Below are 26,612 nucleotides of genomic sequence, written 5' to 3'. Positions count from 1 at the left end.
ATTTTTCACTAAGGATTTCACCTCTGTTTCAAGTGTCATGGTACCCTCCCCTGGATGGGCCAACTGCTCTGTCACTGTGATGTATTTTAACACACACTTTGCTTTATATTTCATGAAAAGTTAAGACTTCCTTGTACACCTTCCAGAACATCCCTGGTGCTGGGAGAAAGACAATCCTGCAACACTCACCCCCAAACACATCTCCGTTCTGGTAGTTCTTGCCCTTCTGAGTTTCCTCTTCGTTTTGAACAGTAGACACATGCTTGGCGGAGGCACAGCCCATAGCTTCATTCAGACAGCTCCAGCTGGACCAGCACAGATCATCTCTAGCAACGCTCGCTCATCCTTGCAGAAACAATCCACCTTCCTGCTCGGCTCTCACGTCCCTGGCACCTAAACACAGCCAAAGAGAGGAAAACATTCACACAAAGTGCCCTCTACATGGGGAGCTTCAAGGAAATAAAAAACTGAGTTTGTCAGAAGGAGCACAAGGGCACAGCCTCCATGGCCTGAGGCTGCTAAAACCATATTCCATAACTGGGGGAATCCTTAAAATCAGAGGGTTTGGGGAAAGCTGCAAAAAAGCAGGCCTCAGAGACAGCAATCTGCAATTAGAGCTAAGCAGAAAGCATAAGGCATGTCAGCAGAAAAGTTATGTGAGATGGAGAAAGCAAGGACAAACAGAACAATGGTCTGTGTATTAACACTTGGCTAGAATAACTCCCTAAGCTGCAGAAAAGTATATCTAGCAAGATATTAGGAAGGTCTAAGCTTAATAATGGAGCTCTGTGCATTGTATTTTAAGGCTCACAAGTAGGTTTTGTATTTGAAATAAGCAAGCATTGTTTTAACCAAAGGTACGTGCACTTATAGCGGCTGGATAGAACTACTGTCATGCTTTTGCTTTTTGCAATTGGTCAAGAAAGTTTCAAAGTGCATTGAAACATCACATTTTCTGGCTGCTACCGAGGACATGAGCTGCTGGTATCTTCCCATTGTCCCAACCTTGTAATGAGACTGATGCCTGGGAGGAGAAAATAATAAAGCAGCTCAAGATGTGTTCCACAGCTTCCCGTCCCGTCTGTGATTCTGTGCATAGACCCCTGGCTGGCATTATTATTATGATTATTATTATTAATATCTCTGGTGCAGGCAGGTCCTGATAAAGGTACCTTCACCCTGCCCTGAGACAGGGCACAGCAGTAGAACTCAAAGCCTCCTCCAGCCTTAATCTTTAATCCATGCCTTGAAGAAAGCAATATGCAGATCTGTTTCCCACCCAGCCAGCTATTCTCACAGAGGGTTCTGGGAGAGCAGATAAGAAAATGTCAATATCTGCTCCTCCTGCTCCTTTTACCAATCTACCCATCAAGCCCAGATCTCTTACAAAGCGTTTTACTGATTAAGAGCTGCTAATTGCAAATGTTCAGACAAAATAACCCCTCTAAATCAATTAACTAGCTTATGTTCCCAGATGTGAAAGGTGATAGTCAGCTGCATTATCTTTTCTCTATGCATTCATTATTCTACTCAATCCATAAAACCTCCACCGCTCAAAAAGACAACTACCCCCATTTTAGGATGGAATAACACTCCCTGAACAGTCCAGATGTCACATAAAACAAAAGGTGAATGAAAAATCAAATCAAGAACTGTAATATTTTAGGTTAAAAAGAAATTCAAAGTCATGAATTGCTTACTGCTACATGGTTCTGCACTGGAACAAAAGCTACCTCAAAGTTTGGTGAGATGACCTGGTTTGCCTTTCCACCAGCCAAACTTTTCAGGAGAGAGCAAAGTGAGAAACTCCCCCTTTTGCTAAGTTTTTTAGTTCAGCTATAGCCTAAGATCATACACACAATTTCTTAATTCATTACTTCTGAGCATGTATTTACAAGGCTGTGGCTCACTTTGCTGCACACTGACCACATGTTTGTGTGTAACATCAGACAAGCACTCTTACCTAGGATAGGGAGAGCTGGAGCAAGATGATCTTTAAGGTCCCTTCCAACCCAAAGCATTCTATGACACAGCAGCATCCATTCCAGCAGAAATGTGTAATCCCAAGGGAAATCCTGAGTTTCCTTTCCCTGAGCACTCAGCACTGGCAGCACACGTGCCCCATGCCAGGGCAGCTCAGTGACACACCAGCACATGGCCTAGGAGGGGTCAGCTCCTGCCTCCAGAGGGATTTTCCTGCCCATCCCTAAAGCCACAGCCATGAGGATGTGGCAGCAGGGCTCAGAGTGATTCCATTGCTGCTATGGCAGAGCATGGCTGTCACCAAGCAAGGGGAAGGACTCTGGAGGCAGAACCTCTAACTCCTACTCACAGCCACCTTCCCCCTTCCCTGCAGAGCAGTGCTTCTCTCCACTTGGTGAGGGCATTCCAGAACACACAGTGTACATCTGCAAATAATCCCTATTCCCAGCAGCCATCCCTCCCTGTCACCCCTGCAGAGTTTTATGTTCAGTACATCCTCCAACATGCTCTACTCATTTTTTCCTTCTCCTATATGTGCACACCTGAGCTGGAATCTCTCATTGCCCCATCCTTCTCCTCCCCCTTAGACAAAGCTAATTACTCATCCCAAAACACAGGTTTTTATAGGATCATACAAAAGTTTGGGTTGGGAGGGACTTTAAGCTCATCTTGTTGCAACCTCTGCCATGGGCAGGGACACCATCCACTAATCCAGGCTGCTCCAAGCCCCATCCAGCCTGGCCTTGGACACTTCCAGGGGTGGGGCTGTTTGGGGCAACTTACACCAGGCATTGATGCTGTCAGTGGAACAGAGTGAGCACACCCCCTGTCTGGAGCTATTTTTTCAACCCTATATGATTGCATAACATCCCACCCCTTCCCCATCCCCCACCCAGGAAAACCTATATTTTACAGGAAAAGTCAGTACAAAGCCAGGGAATTTCCTCAGTTTTCACAGTTCAGGGAGGGTCACAGCTGACAGTTCATCCTCTCACGTGTCCAAGTGCCAGCCTGCACTAAGATCTTCATCTCACTGCTGGGGGAAACAAGGATCCAAAGGGATTTAAAGCATCAGCCATGCTGTGCTTGGAGAGAGGTAAAGACACACAGGGGTGTGGGAGATGGAGGAGAAACAGTCTGGGACAGGGAACTGCTACCTGGACTGGAACTGAAATGGGGACTTATCTGCCCAGAGGACATAAATTTAAAGCCAAGAGCTTTTAATGGACCAGCTGAAACAAATGAGGGGGTAAACATGACCAACAGAGTCCTTGCTTCAGACTTCAGAAAAAAAACAGGAGCCTTCACATAGACAGAACCTGAAAACACTGACTTCTGATTTAAAATACAACTAGCAGTATTATTCCTCAGAAAAGGGTGGAGCCAACAATGGAAAAAGGAGCAAGGGAAGGCTGGATGTAACCCTGGAAAGGATGTGGAGGTGTTTGGGTAGGAGGCTGTGGGGGAATTACTGCCTACCACAGCTCAGCACCTCTGAGCAACACAACTGCAGGCACAGAAGTACCTGTTGCATGAATTATGCTCCTGCCATCTTCAATTATTTTTCCTGTTTCTTTTTCCATCTCTCAGCAGGGGCCGTTTACAAAAGGGCAAACAGCTGCTTAGTAATAAAACCCAAATGTATTTCACAAAGGAGCAGTGGGTTGGGTTTAGGAAGGAGATTTTTCTGTGAAGCCTTATACAGCCAACATGCAGCACAACAAATTGCAAAATACTTAATTATTGATTAGTGCCCAGGACAGTGATGGTCCCAGGACCACTGAGCTGCAGGAACATTCAGGAGTAAGGAGATACAGAACAGCAATGCAGAAGGATAAAGTTCTTTGGAGGAGAAAAGGAAAAAATATCCACAGTCAAATCTCTCCTGCAGCATTTTGGTAGCACACATCAACCTCTAAAAATATGGTCACGTTTGAAGGCACGCTGTGATTAAAGGAAACAGATGGGGATACAAGAACTAGAAGTTTCACCTTTTACATTAAAGAACCACAATCACAGCAGCACCTGAAAAAGCCATACAATTAATAGTTGGGTTATGGAGGCAAACTTCTCCTGGTGCCCATAAACCAGGCTGAGAAAGCTACTGAAAAATGACCTCCAAGGTGAGTCTGACATGCACTTCCAGGCACGTTCCTTGGACTGCTGTTAACACAGTGCTGTGAGACACAGACCACTAAACACAACCCAGGGACAGCACAGGATTTAACAAAGAACAGAGTGGGAGTAAAGCAGCATTCATTCCACAGGGGATGAAATCTGAGGTACCAGACAGTGCAATGCTCTCCAGCCTGGGAAACCTTCCCTGCCTGAGGAGCAGAGCCCTCAGGGACGAGGTCTGGAAATCACTCAGAAGAGAGGTGCTGGTCCTCACTCAGTGGGATGCCTGGCAAAGCTTTGGGGATGTGAAACACAGCACTTCACATGGCAGCAGAACAACACATCCGTTCCTCCTCCCCCACTTCTGCACAAATGTAATTTTCCCTTTTGTCTTCCACAGCATTTTGGGGGCACACAGGTTTTCAGAAGCCAAAAATAAAAAGAAGAAAACCTCAAACCATTTGCAGTTCATGTTCACCACCCACCATCACTAATTATCAAGATTTGAAAGGCAATTTGCAGGCTCCAATCTGCAAAATGCTAGTGAGAAAAATCTCTCAGGCAGATCAAAAGTGTCTACACCACTCCCAAGTGAAATGCAGGAGATTGAGGATTAACATCCTGCACGAGGGTCAGAAGAACACTAGAGACACTCTCAGATGCTGTACTTTGTACCCCAGGTTTCTTCTGAGCTAAAAATGGGGGAGCTCAACTCTTAGAATAGAAAATACCTTTGGAAACTTTAAGCAATTCCTTTCTTCTTTCTTCTGAGCAATGCCTATGATGTGTTTTTTCTTTTACCAACTCTTTCAAAACTTTGTTAATCCACTCATTACACCCTCACCTCTTATTTCTGATGGTCAAAGGTGCATCCTTGACAAAACACATTTTGCTTCCACAAAACACTTCACACAAATGGACAACTTCCAGTGTTTTACAACAAATGCATGCTAATTCTTCTATTATAACAGGTGTATTTGTTTTCATCTTTATTGCATTGAGATAACTGATCTTTCATCATCTTCAGGCTGCAGATACATCTACAAGCTTCTTTCTGTGTTGACCACACAGGAAATCAGGTTAAAATTTCGCAATGCTCAAGAGATCAAAGCAATGAGTTTCATGCAACCATGAAAAACCCCTAAGCTACAAAGAAAAACCACACCAGCTTTGTTATGAAAAAACCTGTTCCAGGCAGAACTCGAGGATTTGACTTACTGCTATTAATTATATTTCTTTCCTATAAGAAATAGGCCTGCTTGATTGCCATTACATTCTTTTTTCCAAAAAGAAGAAAGCAGAAATGAATTCCAAATTTGTCGTGCACATGGACTGCTGGTTGTTAGCACCTGGGACTTCTCCTGTGACATCTCTCTTTCTCAACTACCCTCCACCAGAAAAGACTGGTCTTTGGGTTTTATTCAACTGCCAAAAGGCAATTTTGGAGCCAAAAAGATATCACTTTTGCCTTTGAAGTACACCAATGGCCTAAGGAGAAAAGGAAAAAAAACACTAAAAGAAATGTTCATATAAGGTCTCTTTTTCCTTCTTCAAATTATTCAAATTGGCATGAATAGTGCAGTTCTATTGAAAATTAACTCAGTGACTGCTAAATGAGCAGGGCTAAATGAACAGCAGAATGAGAGGTGCAAACATTCTGGAGAAACATCTTCCAGTGGCATTAGGGGGGAAAAAAAAGGTCAGAGTGGTGATTTCTGCTCCTTGGGAGCCATGGACAGAACATGCTTCCCTCACCCACGGGTACAAACAGCCAGGACATGAAACATTTTCTGCCCTTCTGCGAACTGCTTGCCCCTGGGATGCACAAGTCCTGTGTTTGACACATTCCAGCCTCCTCCTGGACACAGGCTGTCCCAGAGAGCCAGGTGAGCACAGCAGCGACTGCTGGCAAGGAAGGGAATCAGCTCCACGCTGGAAAACCAGGAGCACAGGGAAGCACAAACTAAACCAGCACTGACAAAACCAGCCCAGCTGCCCTGTGTCCCCACCTGGGAAGCTGCACTCCGCACAAATCCCTTTCCCAAAAGAAAACAGGGATACTGCAACTTGACAGTCCAGCCTTACAGAGAAGATCATCTACCTAGTTCTTCTCAGCAGGAAGAGCCTGGTTTGAATTAATTCCACAAATTCCTATCATCAGCTTAACACAGGACAGCCTTTGCTCCACTGAGGCTTAGATCACTTTTTTCATCAGCAAAATTAGCTCATTTTCTTTTCTTCTGCTTGCAATCAGGATTTCTGCTGATCCAATACATGGGGTTTTGATATGTTAAAGCAAAAAGTGATTTCCAAACAGAAAAGCTCTCAACAGCAACATGATACTTCCCAGGAGCATCTCCTCCTTCCTCAGACTCTCAAGGAGAAATGCCATCAGTAAATCCATGGAAAAAGATTTCAAACATCACAGAGTGAAATACAAATATAGAAGAGAAAGGGAATTGCATTGCAACCATCCTCTTCATTCACACAGGGTGGAGTTAAAGTAAAATCAGTGTGAAAAGCCCAGTAGCACATGAGATGTCAGCCATACAACTTACCATCTTTGCTGTTCCCAAAGAAAAGTAATTACATTTCGTTCTGAATTTCTTTTACCCTCAAATACTTTAGGAGCAGTCATACAAAGATTGCCACCACCATTACAGAATGCAGTTCTAATATTTAACTATTTTCCCCCCCTCTTTCTATGAGAATTAGTAAGACAAAATTTTCAAGATAGATGTGATTTAATTGGCTGGCAATATTTGTTTTAGCTGGCACACAGAGATGGCCTGTTCCAGTTGAGAACCCAAACTTTTCAAACATATTTCATCTGTACAACCTCTCCCAAATCAGCAGCGTTACCACAGCTTGTCTTTAACATAGCAACAGGTACTACTCAACCAGATCTCCAAAAATTCAGGATATTTATCCTCAATACTTCACAGGGGAAAAAAAAACTTTTCAGAAAATATATTATATGACAATATGCAGAGACCACCAGAATAATTCCTGCTTCTACAGCAGAGATTGCTGTGGTTGTCAGAAGGACATGACAGAGAGAGGTTCACAGAACCATGGAATGGTTTGGGTTGGAAGAGACCTTAAAGCCCATAATATCCTACCCCTGCCATGACAGGTATCTTCCACTAGCCCAGGTTGCTCCAAGCCCCATCCAGTCTGGCCTTGGACACTTCCAGGGATCCAGGGGCAGCCACAGCTTCCCTGACACCTTGTGCCAGGGCCTCCCCACCCTCACAGGGAGGAATTTCACCCCAGGATCTCATCTGACCCTGCCCTCTGGCATTACCTTGCCCCACACTAAAAAAGAGTACAGTCAACACCAGATAATAAAATCCCACCAGCAACCACCATGAGGGATCTGATTAAAAGCATCAAGACCTTTCCACTGACTTTAGGTGGCTTGAGGTCACTTCCTGAACCTCCAGTTCCATGAAACAAAGATTATTTTGTGATTTATTTCCAAAGGGATTTTGGAAAGGCAGTGCTGGTGGTGGCACCTCAGGCTGATGTGATTGAGACACTAGACAGGAGTTCAGTTTTCAGTACATGGCTTTCTTGTGTATCCAAGAATAATCTCCAGCACTTACCGTAATGGGAAGGTAGCTCAAGCACCTCTAAAGTATTAAAAAAGCAAGCAAGAAGCTTTCCCATTTAATTTTATTTCTGTCTTCGTGGTTTAAGAGTAAGATGTGCTTTCCTGAGCAGGACACAGTAAAAGGCCCTGAGGTACAGGGACAGAGATTTATACAATATTTAGCATGCTCTAAGCACAAATCTAAGCATCATCTCCCTTCTGAAGACCCACTCCCCTTGCTCTGCCTTAATAAAATAATTTAAAAGATACAACTATTACACTTGGGCAGTCACCACTATCATGTCAAATCAGAGTAAAATAATTGATGTAGAAGCTGCAGTGACTTCATCAACAAGACCCAGTGCTTTGGAGGAAAACCGTGAGGGGTAATTATCACACTGAAAAAACAGCCTTATTCTCCCGAATTCCTCTCCTTCTTCCACCAGGGCTGGGGGATGCATCCCCAAATGTCAACACTGACTCTGGCCTGGAGCTGAGCTCTTTCAAGCTCTGCCCCTCTCCCACAAAAAGCAGTGGTTTAACAAGTCTCTCCTAAAAATGTGAAGCACATACTTATTTATTTCAACAGGAAAAGCAGCAAGGATCTAATACCACCTATAAGTGTGGTGGCAAAGACCGGGAATTTTAAGACTTGAATGTCTAATCTTCATTTTTTGCTCTTTCTCACTTTGATTTCCTTCCCAAACTACTTCTTAATCTTTCCTGTGTGCCACCATGAAGGTAGAAATAACCCACTGAGATGGGTCCTAATGCAATTATCTGTAATTGCACATTTGCAGGGTTTCACCTCCCTTTAGACCCACTGATTTTCATAACAGCACTACAACAAAAAGCCCCACAGTCAGTTGACTGATCATTCCCTAGAAAATCCTTAAAAATATCCACAAATGAGATGACAGACCCTGGATCTCCCTCCATCAGTGAATGATGATGGATATCCCTGGATGCCCCTGCATCCACACAGAGCCCACAGCCTGCCCCACCTCACTTCCAAGGCATTTTTCATCCCAAGAGCTACAGCAGAAGCTGCTTTATATGCCACTGAGGATAAACTTAACAGAGAACAAGTGAGCTATGCAGAAGCCAAGGGGCTGAGATGCTGAGGACCTGCTGCTAATGTGTCAGCAAGGAAACATTTGCCATATGCACGTCTGCTGCTGCTGCTGCTGTGCAATTAGGGGATGGAGCGGTTTCAAGGGGCCTCCTCCTCTTGCAGATGAGCTGGAGAAATAAGAAATCTTTCTTCACTAACCTGATAACATTTAAATGACAGAATAAGTGCAGAGATGCTGCTCAAAACCACAGGAGGTGACTCATCCAGGCTGCTGAGAGCGATCCCAGCACAGGCACCCATTCCATGCACGTCTGCCTCCTCCATGGCTGGACCAGAAGCTGAAATTTTGCTAAAAATCAGCAGGTAAAATTCAGGAAAAGAGCTAACAAAGCAGCTCACTTCACTCTTAGCTCTTCTGAACAACTGCATAGGGTTCAGTATTTCTACTGGTGGTTTTTTAAAATTATTTCCCAACTGCAGTCTCACAGAAATGGCACAAGCAGGAATGAAAGGGATGCACACTGCAATCTGCATTCCCAAAATGACACTACTGACTGCTCCCTCCTGCTTTGCAGGGTAACTCCTCAGAATCAAGGAGAAGAACACAGGATTTTTGGTACCTGAATGTTTGTGCTAGTATGGCTTGATCCATATGCTATACAACTTCATACCCTATCCCACAGGCTATCCCTGAGAATCCCCAGCTGGGAGGGGAGCTGAGAAAGCAGGCAGGGCTCTGAGCAGCACAGCTTCAGAAACATCCAGCCCGCAACAGGGATCTGGAAAAACACAGGGGAGAGAGGAACTGGGTTCTGCTCCTGTAAAACCTGCTGTGATTCATTCCCTATTTTCATCCCATCTCCCCATGCAGGCACAAGAACTTCTGGACATCCCTGATGGAGGCAAAACATTTTCTTCAACACAGATTTAGGAGTGTACTCCAGTCCCAGCTCTGGGCAGTGGCTTTCTCCTTTTTGCTTTTTTATTAAATCAAAAAGTCTCAGAACATCATCAGTTACAATTCCATGGTGGGATATTGAATGGATACATCCATAACCAAGCCTAGATATTCACAAAATAACATCCAAACCATATTTCAGCCTATGATATAAATGAATGAGCAGCAGACTGGCCAAAACAAATTGCAGTATTTTCAGTTCATGTTAACACAGTTATAACTCACACACAACCAGCGAGGGCAGAGCTGGATCAGTGGCACAGGAGCAGGGAGGGCTGCAGACCTCTCCTCCCACTGATGGCAAGGAGCAGCCAAGTCAGCAATAGACCTCACTGGGATTTAAAACACAGAAACCAGCTTCTATCTTTTTAAAATTACCTACACCTTATTCCAGATGGTAGCATCCTGTCTCTGTATTTTGACTTAATGTTACATTTCCCAAAAGCGACCATGATAATTTTCTGTATAGGGAGCTGGGCTCTATTCTGCATTTCATACATCTGTGTAGTGCTCTTCAGCTTTGAGTTTAAGCACCTGTTTGAACTCAAAAACCACCCTTCAAAACCAGTTGTGTATAAAGCACAGCTTTCTGTTCCATGGTGTAAACTTTTCCTGGATAACACCTGAATTTATTTAAACCAAATACCATGCAGAATAGTAATGACAAAGCAATTTTTGGAACATAAAGAGGTTTAAGAACCCCACTGAGAGAATTTATACCCCACCCATGAATCCCAGCTCAGCAAAACCCATGCAGACCTGAAGCAATGGGACTCAGCATCCTTTGGAAAGGTCTGTTAGATATTGAGTTAGATTCAGCACCAATGCATGCAAACACCAGGTCAGTGCTCTGTGCATGCACAGCATGGTTGCAGGGACTGCAGAAGGCATTAAATAATGCAAGTCATCCCTGCAAAGAGTGTGTGTGCCTTCACATCTCTGCAGGAACAGTGATGGGTATGAACTTATCTGTGCTGTTCACCACCAAAAACTGAAACTGGAGCTGACCTGGCAACCAGGAACCACCAAAAATATTCTGAGTCCTGCTTCCGACTGCCTTTAGGCAGCACATGGAATGTAACCCACTGAGCAAGGAGCAGGGGCTCACAGGTCAGTCCAGCTGTGGGACTGGGCAACTTCTGGATGCAGAGACACGCTGGCTTGTGGTCCTGCAGTGGTGAAAGGTGCATCAGTGAGCAGGGGTAGGCTGGAGGAAATAATCCTGAAAGCACAGGACAAATAGAGCGTTCTCCCACGCCCCCTCACTGGCCACATCACACTGGCATTTTCCTGCCAAATCGACACATGAATAGGAGGGGGGAAAGCCCAGCTGGAAACAGCCTCACAGCAGTCAAAGCAAGGAGAAAACCCATACAGAGCAGGAAAAAAAACCACATTCTGCTCAGCTGTAGGAGCAGAGAAAAATGTATTATAAATAATTGAAAAGGCTTCCAAAGACTATTGAATACAATCAGCAGGAATTGAAATGTAATAGGATTTTTTTTAAGAATTGTTCTGTCAGAACAATACAAATGACTAAAGGATCATAATTCATGTGGAAAACCCAGGTCAAAATAGGCCAGAGCAGGCATCCAAACATGCTGAAGCTCTGCAGATGCTCATGCAGTTCTCTCATGAAGAGAAAACTGATAAGAGTTAATGCAACACTGTTCAATTTGTGAGAGTGGGACAAAATAATACAAGGCCCCTGTAGAAATCAGAAATGTGGATTGCAAAAGACTAAGAGAACTTTGAAAAGCAAGGACAATGTGAGTGCACAGTCTGTTTGGCTGGGCATGAGGAGGGACTGAGCAGGGGCTGGCTCTGTGAGTGTAAACGCATCCCCCAGGCTGGACCACACTGGGACCTCACTCACAGCTGGAGAGCAGAGGACAACATCCACAGGAAAGTGAAAATTTCACCCATCACACTGTTTTCATCAACTTGAGGACAACACTGTCTCAAAAGTATTTTCCAAGTTCTTCCACCGTACTCCAAGCAGATCTTTTTCATGAGGATCAACTGAACTGACCTTCTAGGAGTTGTTTTGAGTCCTTCTCCTTCTGCCCACAAGGACTCTCCTTACAATTACTTTATTATTCAAATGTCCAAATACTGCTCCTTTTCCAATTCAATGTCCACACATCAGGGCCTTAGTTAATAAATAGTGTCAGTTATTACACAGTGTCACAGGAACCTCTGTGAGCTACCCACGCAGCCACAAAGAATTGCTAACACCTTCAACAGCCTTCAAACCTTATGTAATTTCACCTGCTGATAATTTGGGCAGAAACTACATAAAACCCATCAAATTTCAAAGGTGCTCATACTCAAAGGCCAGGTTGGATGGGGTTCTGAACAACCTGGCCTGCCCAGAGGACGGCATGGAATGAGATGAGCTTTAAGGTCCCTTCCAACACAAACCATTCTGGGACTCAACAGCACAGCATCAGTTCAGTATTTCTGAAAGCCTCTCTAAAGATTTGTCAAGGTTTTATGATCTTCCCCAGAGACTCTCTGTCTCACAGTTTTTTCAACCCTGTCACATTTATTAATTAGGAAAGTGATGCACTGTTGCTTAAATTTCATTTATATTTTGTTCCTTCTTTTGCTTTGTCATTATTTCCCTCCTTGTGCCCAGCAAGGACTAACTGCAGTAACTTGAGGTCTCCATGTCCAGCTCTGCAGGTCCAGCAGGACTATTCCACTGTCCAGGGTCTGTAATTCTCAGGTCAGAGACACTTGGACACAACTGCATCCCACGGTAAAAGGCAGCGATCCAGCAGCTGGACACTGTCGAGTTCAAAGGTTCCTTTACTCCCACATTTAGCTTTCTGCACATGAAAACAGCAGCTGCTTTCCTAAGAGTCAATTCTGCAATATCTTTATGGGCTTTCTCTCCCCCTTTTAGGGTCAAGTGTGAGGAGGATTCCTTTTCAAAATTAGAAAAAGAGATAAGTTTATGAATCAGGCTGGCTCTCTTAGATACAGTTTTATGATGTTAGGAAAGCAATACTGAGACTAAATTCAAAGAACATTGACTTGGATATTAAAAAGAAGGAAAAAAAAACCTAAAATGGGAAAGTCAATTGTGCAATGTGATTGCACCACACAAACCCAGCTTGGAAACAGTGCAGCTACAGGACCCCAGGAATAAACCAGTGCCTGTGCAAGGTCCTGTAGACTGTGCACCTCCCTCCCAAACCCATGCCTGGGATGGTCATGGCTGTGCTAGGAGCCCATCACTGGAAGCTGATTCAATGTTATTTGTAAGAAAAAACATTTAACGGAGTCCAGTTCCCCAGAACAGCATTTAAATCAAAACAACACAATTGTAAATGCTGGTGTCATTTATAGCACCTGTAAATCATCCACTGCCAGACAACAGATAAACCAGAGCAATGTGCACCAAAACACCATAAATCCCTCAGTCACTATTACTGTATTTTTCCATCCCCATGTTATATGCAAATTCTGTGCAACTGAATTATAATACTGCAGCTGAGCACTTACCAATTATATTTTAAACAGACTATTTAAAGGTGCCTTTATCTCACTGCAAAAAACATGCTCAGGACAGCAGCAGCAGAGAAGTATCTGCCCCAGAAATAATAACTGGATTTTTCTCTCTTGACTCTGTTTCTCTTCAGCTACATGTTTTATAATTAAAAATTACATGACAGAGAGCCACTATTTTCTCATCTCCAGTGAATCATTGAATACATATGTCAGTGCTCATAAAAAACTATTTCTGCATCCAGGTGAAGTTGACATCCTCAAAACTCCAAAGGCTAAATCCAGAATGTCACTGAGAGCTTGAAGCTAAAAAAGAGCAAGGACAGAAACACTCTGGTTCATCAAGAGTGACCAGTTTCTGTCCAGGGCCAGGTTGGACAGGGCTTGGAACAACCTGGGCTAGTGGAAGCTGTCCCTCCCATGGCAGCAGGTAGAAGGAGATGGGGTCCCTCCTAACCCAAACTATTCTAGGATTCTATGACAGGCTTTAAAAGATGCTGAAAAAACTAAAAATTTCATGTTTTCCTTCATTTTCTTCTTCTCACTTCCCCTTGGCTAAAAGAGAAGCAAAGTCTATGCTCAGGTTTCCAAAAAATGCTGTAATGTTTAAAACAAAAACCAAAAAAACTCAAGTAACTGCTTATTGAGATGGAAGAGACCCTCTAAAGCCCACCAAAATACCTGGGAAAGAGAGAAAGGCTATGGGAAGAAGGGAAGAAGTTGCCAAGCAACTCCCTTACTCTGACTGCCAGTTGGGTGAAAGAAGTTGAAAGGATGAAGGTAAAAGAATTAAATACAGAAACTTTGTCTTCTCCAAGGTCCTCAGCTGATCTAAGTCACACTACCCTGATGGTTTTTGATGGGCTAAGTCAGCCTGTGCCAGCTGCAAAGCAAAAATAACAGGGATCAGCAGCTACCCAAAGAAGAAATAAAGCAGCAGAAACCTGGGGAAGGCAGACTTGAGCACTATCAGGAGCTACACAAAGCAGTCACTTGGATTTTCGTACACAAATGCCAACAACCTCCTCCCAAGCAGCCCCAAAAGTGTTTCCAAGCAAGCCCCAGGGATCAAACTTTAAATACAGCCAAGATGCCAAATCAGGACCAGCAATTCCTGGGGTATTTGCCAGCCATCACCAGCTGGAACAGAGGCTGTAACCCAAACAGCCCAAGTTAATCCCCTCTTTTTAGGCAATAAAAAGATCTTGTACAGGCCTCGGAATTCTAAGAACAAATGATAATGTGAAGTTAAAATGTGAGAGGAGGAATGATGTGGGTGCTTACAGATCCCAGGCCTTAAAGCTGGGCTCTCCAGCAGCTTCAGCCTGGGCAACATACAGACCCAATAGCACAAGGGAGTCACTTGATGCAAATGAGTGTTTCTGTACATACAGTGCTTTAAAAAGAAAAATAAAAGTATTGATTTTTGCTATTACTTGACACAAAAGATCAATCTGCATGTGACTAGTGCATTTCAGTCTATAAAATATCTGATAAAAGTGTAATGAAACATTAATCTTCATTTAGGGTTGTTTAAGTGCCTTATGGGGGAGGGAAGGATATGATTTGATATAAACCAAAGTACAGCCTCAGAGAGGGACACTAACAGATTTTTTATCAGTGTATAAAAACCATGAGGAGTATTTCAGAGCACAGCAGACTTATTCATAAGGAGAAGAGCAGGTAATCCAATTTTACATGATAAAATCCTAAACTTCTGTATTTTCACCATGGCACTTAGCTTCCCTCAATGGTTTGAGAGTGAAAAGCCAGCCCAGGCTGGCAATTTCCCCCAGAGCCCCCAGAACTTTTCTCTCCCTGCAAGCTGCCACACACCCTCACAGAATACCAATGACATGGGATGGGACAACTGGGAACCAAACCAAGGGGCTCCAGAATAGGCCAGCTCAGTGCAGCAATTAATTCTGTTTATTTTAGCAAATCAAACTAAACAGATGAGGTAAATATATTACCCTGGTCACTCCTCACCCACTGCACAGGGAGGAGTTAATGGGTGCATTACAGGCAGAGCTCAAGGTGCATGGTGTGCCCGACAGTTTCCTGCTTCCACTTAGCAAGAACATAGTTGGTTGAATGATATAAAGCCATAAATAATTGATTTACTCACAATTTACCTGGGAAAATATTTCCTTTTCCATCCAAATCAGCTAGAGTGGGAAACACTTTGGAAGTTAAAAATTACAGATTGATTTACCTTACAAGTTGTTTGAAATCAGAATTAATGAATGATAGTGTTTGAAAGCAACTAAAGGAAGATGTTAAATCAAGAATTTTTAAGCTTCAGTCAGGGAAGTCAGTGTGCTTGATTTTTTGGGATAAAGAATATGTCATGTTACTTGAACGTTCAAGAGCCAGGGGCAGTGACTTGAAGGAGCTTTATTGGACATGTCTGAGAAGTGGCTTGGAAGGAACCTCAATGTTGCCTGGCCTGCCAGAGGGAAAAGAAGAGGGAAATCTTCACAAGAGCAAGTTCACCCTCAAAAGGCTTCACTGAATGCCAGTGTAAGCAAAGAACTCCTCTGGGAACAGAGCCAGAGCCTAACCTGGGACTGCTGAGTGGTCCTACAGCCTCCCTGGCCCTGCTTAGTGCTCATTAATCCCACTCCAATCTCACAGTAAGCAACTTCAGCGACCAAAAACCCCCCAAAACACCACACCAGCATTTGCCCTTGAGTACAGATATGGGCTAAAACACATTTCCTGCCAGGAGTGGCCAAGGAAGAGCTATACATGATAGGTGGTACTAAACTGCAAATTCATCAAGACTGCAGAACGTGGCAAAATCCTAAGGGGCCGGAGAACAGCCACACAATTAAGCTGCCTGAACTTGAAATAAACTTATCTTGACAAGCACAAGGTAACACAGATTAGAAGGAATAATGTACAACTGATGTGTACTTTACTGTAGAGAATTCAATGACAATGTTTCATTGGGATTCAGAAAACTCGGTGAAAACCTGACAAAAAACAACACAGAAAACTAGATCAGCGCTGTGATATTCTATTTCTCGCCTTCATTTCATTACTTACCATAGGATATTCTGAATACTGAGATAAAACATTTTTAAAAAACTACATCAAAACATTTGTACTGCTTTGTATAGCAAGATGAGCAACACTCACATTTTATTTTGGTGATCAGGATTATACCTCACTCACACACACTTTGTTTATGCACATCAACAGTTAACTGGTCTCACCAGCAGAAGGCTTCACCCTGATAGACTGTAATTCTGTAGATCTCACAAATTCTAAAAAGCCCTCTGGAAGGCACATCACCATTTCACAGCAAGTTCTGGTCTGGAAAACACTCTGGAGAGGTGTCATGATGTGACATAACATGCATGGCAGTTCTTGCAGGTTATGCCTGTCTCATACAATCTCTGAAAGCCCCATGAGCCCCTCACTGCTGGGCACTATTAGCAGACCCATGAGCTCCAAACCTCTTCCCTAATTTCCACCAACCAGGGGATGTTGTTTACCCAGATTAAATTTTCATGCTCAGCATGAGAGATTCCACATGCACCCCCCAATGCCTTCCCTAAGAGGGAAGCATTTGTATTCCTGAGCAGCATCACAGTCAGCTTGTGCTCCCAGACAGCTCCTTGCCAACAGCCCTTCATTAAGTCTTCAACTCAACCCCAAGCATCCCATTCCAGGAGCTGCCCTGTCAATGGATGTTTTCCCTGTAAAGCAGTATTGTATTTTGTACAAGGAGGCTCAATCAAAACAGCAGAGCAAGGAGAGCTGAAAAACAATCCTGACTGGCACATTTCCTCCACTTCCCCAGACTGAGGGCAATGCACTCTTCCCACTTGGATCAGTTCCTGTTGGTCCCACACAGCAAGTCTGTACATTTTCACTCATCTCACAGTAAGAGTTACTTGAATTTCCTTTTTTCAAGGAGTATTTTGGACTGTTTGTTTTAGCCTATAAAACCTCTGGAGTAAAACCCTGTGTGAGCTTTTTTTTTTCCTCTCCTTAGACATTTTATGAAAGTTCATTAGATGTTTCAAACAAATTACTGCTGGCTAGAGGGAAAAGCCCAGCCACCTTCAGCTCCTCTAGATACCCTCTTGGTTCAGAGAGCAAAATTTGTATCATCCAACTCCCCAAGGTAAATGAGGCAAATCTAGGACAAGTCATGAATGAGCAAGTGAGCAGAAGCTGTGGGTACCTCTGAATATGTGCTCCTGATCTTCCTTTCTGCCATGAAAATGTCAAAAAGGTGTATCTGCCCCTACAAATATATATAAAAAGTATGTGTACACACACACATATATATATTTATATGTATGTATATCCTATAAAGCCAAACAAATCATCTAGAAGGCACCAATACACACATCTTTGCACTTCAAAACCAGGATTCCTAAAAACATCAGTCCTTACCTCCTCCTCCTCCTCCCCATGGTGCCAGGCTCACTCAGCTCAAACAGATTTAAGAGCACTTTGTGCTGGAGCTTCTGCCAACTGGTTTCCAGGACAGAACACATCTCTCACCCTCTTAAACATCAAAACTGCTTTCCAGAGGGGTTGCAAGGCAAGCTTTAAAACTACTTTCTAGTTAATTATCCCAACATTGGTTTTTAAACTATTTCCCAAAACCACTGCAAATACTTCCCATGATTATAAAAGCTGCATTTATTTATTGCCTTTAACCTAAGCCTCAAGTGGTCTTGATTAATATTAATCCAAATGAGATCTCCCCTCGAAATAAGAACACTGTATGAACTCCTAAATTAAAGCAGCATATTCTGTGACTGCAGCCCTGCTCCAAGCCTGCAGGAGAGGAAGGATGGGGTGGGGAGGAAGGACCCATAACCCTTGTGACACACACATGTCCAGCTCCCCGAGCCCAGGCACTCACAACGACTCCTGATGAATTTTCAGCAATCCTGGCTAACTTCACTCCTGACAGAAACAGCCCCAGCCTTCAGATTTATGTAATTTCTCCTCGATGCCAAGCAACAGCCAGCAGCCTGTGCTGAGCTGTGTTCTGATGGTTCAGGTTGAGAATAAGCCGTGAAATCACAGCACAATTCCAGATGCCAAGCAAAGAAATGGCTGCACCCTACTGGGGTTCTGCTCTCCATGTCTTTCCAAACACAGAATGACAAATATAAAGGATTGTTAAGACTTTCAACGTCTGGCTGAGCCGCAGATTCACACGTCAAAGTGCCTTGCAACAGAGCAAACATCTTTGGTTGCAAAAAATAATAATACAGGTTTTAATTAAAACACAGCTCTCCAGGAGCATCAGTTTGCTATGAATGCATCACTTGGAAATTGTTTTGTTAGAGGTGGGCTTGGGGTTTTTCTCTAAAAACAATGCATTTGTTATGCACTGACAATATTCCTATTATGCAAAACAAAGCTTTTCATGCTGCACACTACTAAAAACTTTAAAGCAGGACTAAGTATAAATGTTGACAAACTTACAGCAAAAAGCAGTGTCAGAAACCTTCAGATACTAATAATTTCCTTTCTTAATTGTAGGTTTCTATTGTTAGAACTTCACATTATGGTGATGGGAAACAATACACATGAAAAATAAAATAAAAATTGCTCATGCCATTCATAAACACGATCTATCCTATTCCCTGCAGAAGATAAACCAAGAAACAGATAATTCTATCAAAACAGCAGGAGAATGGTATCATACAAAAAAAGTATTAAAAGTCTCATGGTTGGTTGTTTTTACCCCTGCTTTAAATTTTACTCTCATCTGCTAGCAGAATCTTGTTTTCTTTGCTTGAGATAACCAAAGCACACTTTTGAGTGGAAGTTTGATAGGATGCTCTCACATGACCTCTCTCTGCACCCAAAAATACTTATCTCTGGGTACACATATTTTATAGCCTTGATTTCCTTTGCTTCAGTCCCTGCCAAAAACAGCCCTTCCAAAAAATGATGAAATATTCACCAAGGGCCTCCTCAATTCATACCTGCAGCTGCTCAGGCTGTCAGGCCCTGGCAGAGGTGAATTATTTACAAAACTGGGTTTTAACAACCACAGCTGTCAAAGGAACTTGTCTTGTTCCAGCAGGGACAGCACCAGTAAGTGTCTGACAAAGGATCTGGGGGTGAGCAGTAAAGATGAAGAGTGACTGTACCATTGAATGAGACCAAATTAAAACTCCTGTGTACCCAAACCTGCCTGGCTGATCCCTCACACAGCCACCCCAGGAGAAAGGAGCCAGCCTGGCATCACAGCCCTGCCACAGCTGAGCACACCCACACTGCTGCTTCTGCAGCTCTTGAAGGACTCATGAAAACACTGCATGATGTTTTTGATAATTCTTTGAGACAGTTCCCATTCTTTATTTGAGCATTTCTTTAGCCTGATGCTATTTTATTGTTAAGGTTTAAATTTGTAACATTCTGGCCTGAGAGAAGCCACAGTTCACCCAGACAGATGAACCCTGACTCCACTAAACAGGATTCCAGCATTGCTCAGGATGTGACCAGGAGAGATGCTGCACACACATAACAGTATTTATACTGTAAGTACTAATTTTAGATTGTAAATGGATGATACAAAGCAGTCCTTCTTTCACAGACAGATGTGCTGGCCTACAAAACATCTATCTTCTTCTAAATATCACTAATATCTCTTATTACTTCACCTTTGAGCTTTCTCCTTCCACCTGAAAATCCCCTTCTGGAGGCAACCTTTCTCTCTGCAGCTTTCCTCATGATCAGCCTGTTCTAGAAACATCCTCACAGGTGAGACCAACCACACCTATCCCAGCATGAGTTATTATGTGGTTATTATTGCATGGGCAAGAGAATAATTCCACCAGGACTTCAACATTCACTGTCTATTCCCTTTTATTACCCAAAAAGACTGTAAATGTTTCACCCAAGGTGAAGAAGAACTTTGCCTTTCCCAGAGAGCCTCTGCTCCAAGACTGTGACATGATGCTGGTGTGGCAATGCCACCTCAATGTGTCACTGACCCCATCGACAGTTGCACCATAAACCCTTGGCATTAACAAATACAGGTGCAATGTTCAAACCTTGGAATGCTCAAACCTCTCTGGAGTTGCTCTGCCAACCACTGGAAGAGGACTGGGAGCAATATTGATCCTACTTGATCCATCTCCCTGAAAAACACAGCTCCTCTGGGCATCCCTGACAGCCCAAAAATTTGCCATGCAGAAGTAGAAACCTCCACTAATCCCTGGGATCAAAGAGAAGCTTAAAGCTCTAGGGATTTGGCTGTCTTTGGACTGGTTGTTACAGAACTGTATGTAGGTCTGGTGCCTTCACTTATGGCTCTTTTTAATGGCATTTGGACAAACACTACACGAGGTTTATCCTTCAAAATGGAGATATGCTGCATCTGAAGTCTGAGGGCTTCATACAAATCATATAATTAGCACCTGGACAAAAAGATCAAGAAAAATTAGTCTCTTTTTTCACTGTTTAAATGCAGGTATGATTTTTAAGAAAAAGCTGGCTATCTGCCAAGAAAAAAGCTCGCAGCAGAAATTTTTCAGGGGAAAAGCATCATGTCCTATTCAGTTTGTAAAATCCTGAGTATTCCTGAAGGCAAGCAAAGAGTTGGAGAGCATCAGTTAAAGGTTTTAATGCTACTGCAATGCAAATAGTAAACCATGACAAAAAGAAATTTTAGCAAACTCAGTAAAATGCATTTTAACATATCATCTTAAAAAAATTATACCTGCCAGGCATCATGACAGCACAGTTCACTCACTGTGCCCCATGAATCATCTCACATAAACCAAAAGGTACGAGATCATGTAGCAAACAATTGCCATGAGTGCCATGATTGAAAGGGTGATCACTGCTGACAAGCAAGGGGCACAACCTCTTAATGCAATAAAAAAGCACTTTTATAGGAAATAACAACGATTTCAGAGCTGAGGTAGTAAGCTGTCATTCTGCAAGGATTACTAACCTGCCCTATATACAGACACAATTGTACATGAGGTATACAAGCACTTTTCAGTACATCATCCACTTTTTAAAGTAATTTGTATTTCAGGAAAAAAAGCCAACATAAAACCAACTCCCACCTCCTTTACCATCAGCCTTAACTTCAACTGCAGAGCCAGAGGCATTCCAGTTGTAAAAGGTAAGCATTTAACAGCTAGACAGACTACAGAATAAAAGCTCTGTGCAGACAGTGATAATTCAAATTGCAAATTTAACTCTCAGATTCCTGGAGCCACCTTCAAATCTAGGGTAGGAGCCCATTCAGGATCTGCCACAGCAGAATTTGGCTTCCAGGCACAAGCCAGAGGTGTTTACTCCAGTAGGAAAAAGGTTTGGGGAACAAAGCCCAGGGGCAAAATGCTAATAACTTTCTAACCTGCTTTAAAAAATTAAAAAATCATTTTGGTGTTGAGTATTTCCTGAACTCAAAATACTCAGAGAAACAAAAGCAAGAAAAGAAGAAAAAGTTCAATGGAAAAGGTGCTTCCCAGCGCCTAATGGGGCTACAGGAGAGCTGGAGAGGGGCTGTGGGCCTAAACAAGGATTACCTTCACTTTCTGCCTCATTCAAAACTTTATTGTGACAGCAAATCCATATCCAAGAAATTCAAATACTTGCACACCCTGTTCAACATCCCCTCTCAACACGACATCCCACAGGGCTCCCCTTCCGATGCAAGTCAACCAACACACTCACTCAAGTGGCATTCCCTCAGGAAAACATTCAAATGAGCTCCTCTGTTAAATTACAAAATAATCTGCCTACAGTTGTTTAACATGCACTTGAGTTTCTCTTACAACAGGGCATCCTTCAGCATTTAGCAGGAGCACGTTCCTGTACTATTCAATTATTTCCTTGCTGAAGAAACATCAGACCTCTGAAATGAAGGTTAACCATTTTTGACATGCAAACATCGCGTATGAAGATATTTAGGACACCCCTCATATCATTAATGACAATATTGCATTAATATGTAGTCTACCTGCATGAAATTCAATGAGAAAAATTGGCTGAAAAGCAGGTTTAAAAATGGATACCATTATCATTCAGCAACATTAAAATCCAAGGGAGAAGCCACCAATCTTAACTCTGTGGTCTGCTTTTTATGAACTTAAAATCTACAGGATTTTATTGCAGGGTACTCCTGTTGATAAATAACAATTATGATCCAGAATCCTGATGATCTGGAATAGAGGAAGGTTTCTGCATCCTCTGCAGAGATTTTTCTCTAGAAAAACAAGATAGCTTTGACCAAGACATTTTCCATAACTGTGAAGATGCCTTCCCTGCAGAGTGGTGGGGAACATCTTGTTGGATCCCTTACCAACTCCTCACTCCATATATATACATATATTTTAAACGAATGAGTTCAGTTTCATGAGCTGTGACTCCAGGTGAAGATGCAGAGATGCACATCCAGGTCACGATGACACATTTGTCACTCTGCACTGGGAAGTTTTAATACCAGAATACCTGGGAACATGGATTCATGCTCCAAGCATCCTCACCCTGGTATGAACAGGAATAGTTACCACAAACTACCTGGAACCAGAGCCCTCAAATATAATGGGATAATGGGAAGCAAAAATTCAGTGGAGAATAATTCAAATGTCAGACTGTTAATTAAATATGCAAAATACTTCCAGAAGCACCAAGGGATAGGGAAAGAAATCAAAACAAAACCAAATGCTGCATCTACTGTAAACAAGTGTGAACACAGAGAATAAATATATCTACCTTCCAAACTGTGATTTGACTTTCTAATCTCTTGTCTACAGATTTCAGACTTGCTTCTTTTTTAAACACATGTTCCGTGAAGGATGGCTCTGCAAGATTAAGACAAGAAGCAGATATTTCAGCATTTAGAAGTGAAACAGTTAAAACTGTTTGTTGTTCAAGATTTCTCGAATTCCTCAGAACACAGCAAACAGCTTCTGCTGCCGTTTAACATAAAGGGTTTACCAGTATGTAAGTAAACAGTGTCCCTTGTTACCAAACAGGCAGCAGAGAGCTGTGACAAGCTCAGAACAATTCTAGGCAGAATTCACAGGGCTGCAGATAAGAAAGGAGGAGTTGAATGATTTAAAGCAGCTTGTGGAGGAAAGGAAAGAGAGCTGCATGCAATTCCATTATTACTTCAACTTCTGCAGTACATAGGAGCAGCATGAGAAAGAATCCCACTGTGCTGGACACTGCAAACATGGAGCAAGAGCAGGCTCCCCTAAAAAGCCTGTGATTAAAGCATAAAATAGAAGATAAACAAACACTAGCACAAGGTCACACAGAAGAAAATTTGCAATTCCTACTCAAACTAATTTTACTTCTACACACACAAAAAACTCAAACTGGGTTTAACAATAAACACTAACTACTATCATCCAGTCCCTATAAAATGTTGCTCTTTCCAGCCACCAGGCCAAGTTTTCACAACGTGATGGGTACCACACAGAAGATGGAGGGTACCACAATTCCCATCTTACATACGTGCAAAAAGACATCTAAACATAATTGCAGTGGGTTCCAGATTAAAATAGATCTGCCCTCAGCCTGGGAACACAATGAATCACCCTCAGCTTGAAAGATGGTGTCCTGCTTTAGGCTGGGAGAGAGTTAATTTTTTCCCTAGTAGCTGGTACAGTGCTGAGGTTTGGATTCATCATTCTGAGAATGTTGATGCTTCAGCTGTTGCTGAGCAGAGCTTACCCAAAGTCAAGGACTCTGAATGTCCCAGTGAGGAGCTGCACCAGAGGCTGGGCTGGAGCATGGCCAGGAGAGCAGATTCCCTGGCCAGAGGGATATTCCACACCATGGGATGTCATACCCAGAGTGTGACAGGGGCAGTTGGCCAGGAGGGGCTGAAGGTGCTGGGGGACAGGCTGGGCATCAGTGGGTGGGTGGTGAGGGACTGCACTGTGATCACTCATCTGGACGGCTTGTACTCCCTTCCTTAATGGTCTCCCTTTTCATTACAATAATAATAATAATAACAGTAATAATATCATTATTGCTGAATTCAAGTATTAAACCATTCTTGTCCCAACCCACAGGTTTTACCTTTATCCCTCAACATCTGTTAAACCATGCCAGATGGCTTCCAGAAGCAGATCCACTAGCTGAGGTCTCTGCAGCAAGCCTGTAGCACCAGCTAAAACATTCCATGCTCATAGACTAAACCAATGCTCAGGATACTGCTGAGCTCCTGACAAGGGTAGTTTTATGGGAAAAGGGGAGTAAGCCTTTTGGGGGCAGTTTTATGGGGAAAAGGAGATGAAGATAGACCAGGATGAATCTTATATACACAAAGTGACAAGGAGAAACAAGCAGGAATTGACAATGTACATAATAAGCACAACTGGGAAGAGTCTAGACAGGCTTTCAGTGTGTAACTATCAAATTATATGAAACATGCTGGAGGGACTTGTAACAACCTCTAATTTTAAGGTTCTACCTGAAATTTAAAAGAAAGGCAGCAATACCCTCCCTGGCTCCCTGCCTAAGCAGATTCTGCTCATTTGCTTAACCAGACAAATTATATAAACCCTATGGTTTATAGACACCTTTACAAGTTTATTCTCAATGAGTAAATTGAAAAAACCTATGGGTCTGGGGCTTTTTTCCCCTGAAGAAAAACATGGGTGAGGGAGGAAAGTCCCCTTTCCCTTCACTCTTCCTAATGTTCACAGTAAGCTATAAAACTGCATTGTGCCCAGCAGTGTGACTGCCCTGCCCAATGCTCACAGGATGGATTCTATTTTCCCTTTGAGAACAACATGAAAATAGTTTCCCACCAAGTTCTTTCCAAACACTTTGCCTGAATTATTAAAAGGCAAAGTTAACTGCTCCTGCCACAACCCTTGTGCTCTGTAAACACTTCCCACAAAGCACATCTGAATCACCAAACCTTTATCACCTCCCCAATTTCAGAAATGTATCAGTCCTGCAGTTAAAACTCCTCACATGCTTTTGTGATGGGTAGCAAAACCAGACGTCAGTGGTACACTACATAACCCACCAAATAAAGTTAAATGAAAGATTTGGGAGGCCTGAAAAGAGGATTTGATTTTCTACTCAATAAATAAACAAATAAGTAAGTGACACACAAGATGAATGCAGCTCACCCTGAACACAGGGAGGAGAACTCCAGAGGAATGACCAGGATTGTATAAAAAAAACCCTCAAGTTCTAAGAGCACCAGATGTTTTCTCTCAAATCATTCCTTTTGGGACCAAAGATAAATCACTGGGTTTCTGCTGGATGCAAAGCCATCAGGTGTAACTCACCTGTCTCACACCAGCTACATGTCAGAGCCTGCACATCTGGGAATCTCTACCACCGAGCATCACATAATGTGGGAGAAATTGTATTCGTCCCAGACAGCCTGCTCTAAATGTTGACTCCCTGTGAAAATTCACTTTTTTCTCTCTTCTCTTTACTTTCTGTCCTTCTTAACAGAAAAGTTGGACAGGGAATGTTTTAGCAAACCCATCTCAAAATGATGAAATTGCTTCAAAGTTTCCCTGATGAAGAAATACCAGCACAATAGTGGGTTTTTAGCAGAAAACCTGAATCCCATGAGAAAAGTTAGTATTTTAAGCAATTTAATACTTCCCATCTCCTTATCAGAATAGTAGTGATTTTTTTGGCCAAAGCACTTCAAACACACACATATTCAACCACAACAAGCTTGAGGGCTCAAAGTTATACATATGCCAAGAGGGTCTGGTGAAAGACAACCATGAGTACCAGCAAAGACTTTTGGTCCAGCAGTGAAGTGACCAGCTTGCCACAAGCACTTCCATGGTCCATAGTGGGCCAAAAGCAGCACTGTGTGTTTATTTTATTAACAGCAAGTTCACTTATCTTAAAAATGCCTGACACCACCATTGCTCCACATCAGATGCCATTCTCCAGCTCTGTCTCCTCCTCTCCTCCAGGCTTCCAGTAAAATTAGACCTTGCATTAAACTTCCAGTAAAATAATTACAGTTGGCAGGTATTTTTCAACACTGATTCGGAAGCCAAGAAACCAAGGCAAAACAAAACAAAATCAAGTCAAGCATTACCCAACTTTTCTCAGAAATAGCTTATTCTGTAGATCAAATACTGTCACTGGCGGATGGTTTTGCTCTCCACTATTTCACTATTTTTCTTTTGCTTCACAAAAGCACTGGCTGTATGCCTCACAAAATTTTCCTACAAGAAAATAGGGGGAAATGTCTCAAGGCCTTCAAAACAACAACAAAAAATGACAGAGAGAAAAAGTCCTTCTCAAATGCAGTGGACATTTTTATTGTGGAGAAAACAATGAAGAGAAAAAGGAAAGCAAGAAGGAGCCAGAGTCCTTCACACAATTTCTAAGCAGCATCCATCACCACCACCACT

At 42.7% G+C, this 26,612-nt stretch overlaps 1 protein-coding gene across 2 annotated transcripts in view; it reads right to left on the bottom strand.

The window, feature by feature from the left end:
- Nucleotides 1-26,612, bottom strand: part of C9H1orf21 (chromosome 9 C1orf21 homolog) — a 102,530-nt gene that overhangs the window by 59,338 nt on the left and 16,580 nt on the right. Inside the window, exons 1-2 of one of the 2 annotated variants that reach the window (XM_033067910.1) lie at nt 22,969-23,057; nt 190-393 (exon numbers count right to left, since the gene is read on the bottom strand). In XM_033067910.1, the coding sequence (XP_032923801.1) occupies nt 190-283 (94 nt within the window). In that variant the 5' untranslated portion in view covers nt 284-393; nt 22,969-23,057. Of the gene's footprint in view, nt 1-189; nt 394-22,968; nt 23,058-26,612 lie in introns of those variants that run through there. The other variant, XM_033067909.1, reaches the window with a different exon arrangement.

The sequence above is a fragment of the Catharus ustulatus genome, chromosome 9 (assembly GCF_009819885.2).
Source record: "Catharus ustulatus isolate bCatUst1 chromosome 9, bCatUst1.pri.v2, whole genome shotgun sequence".
Taxonomy (NCBI): Eukaryota; Metazoa; Chordata; class Aves; order Passeriformes; family Turdidae; genus Catharus; species Catharus ustulatus.
Note: the sequence above shows the minus strand (reverse complement) of the source record. Positions and strands in the feature narration are given on the sequence as shown.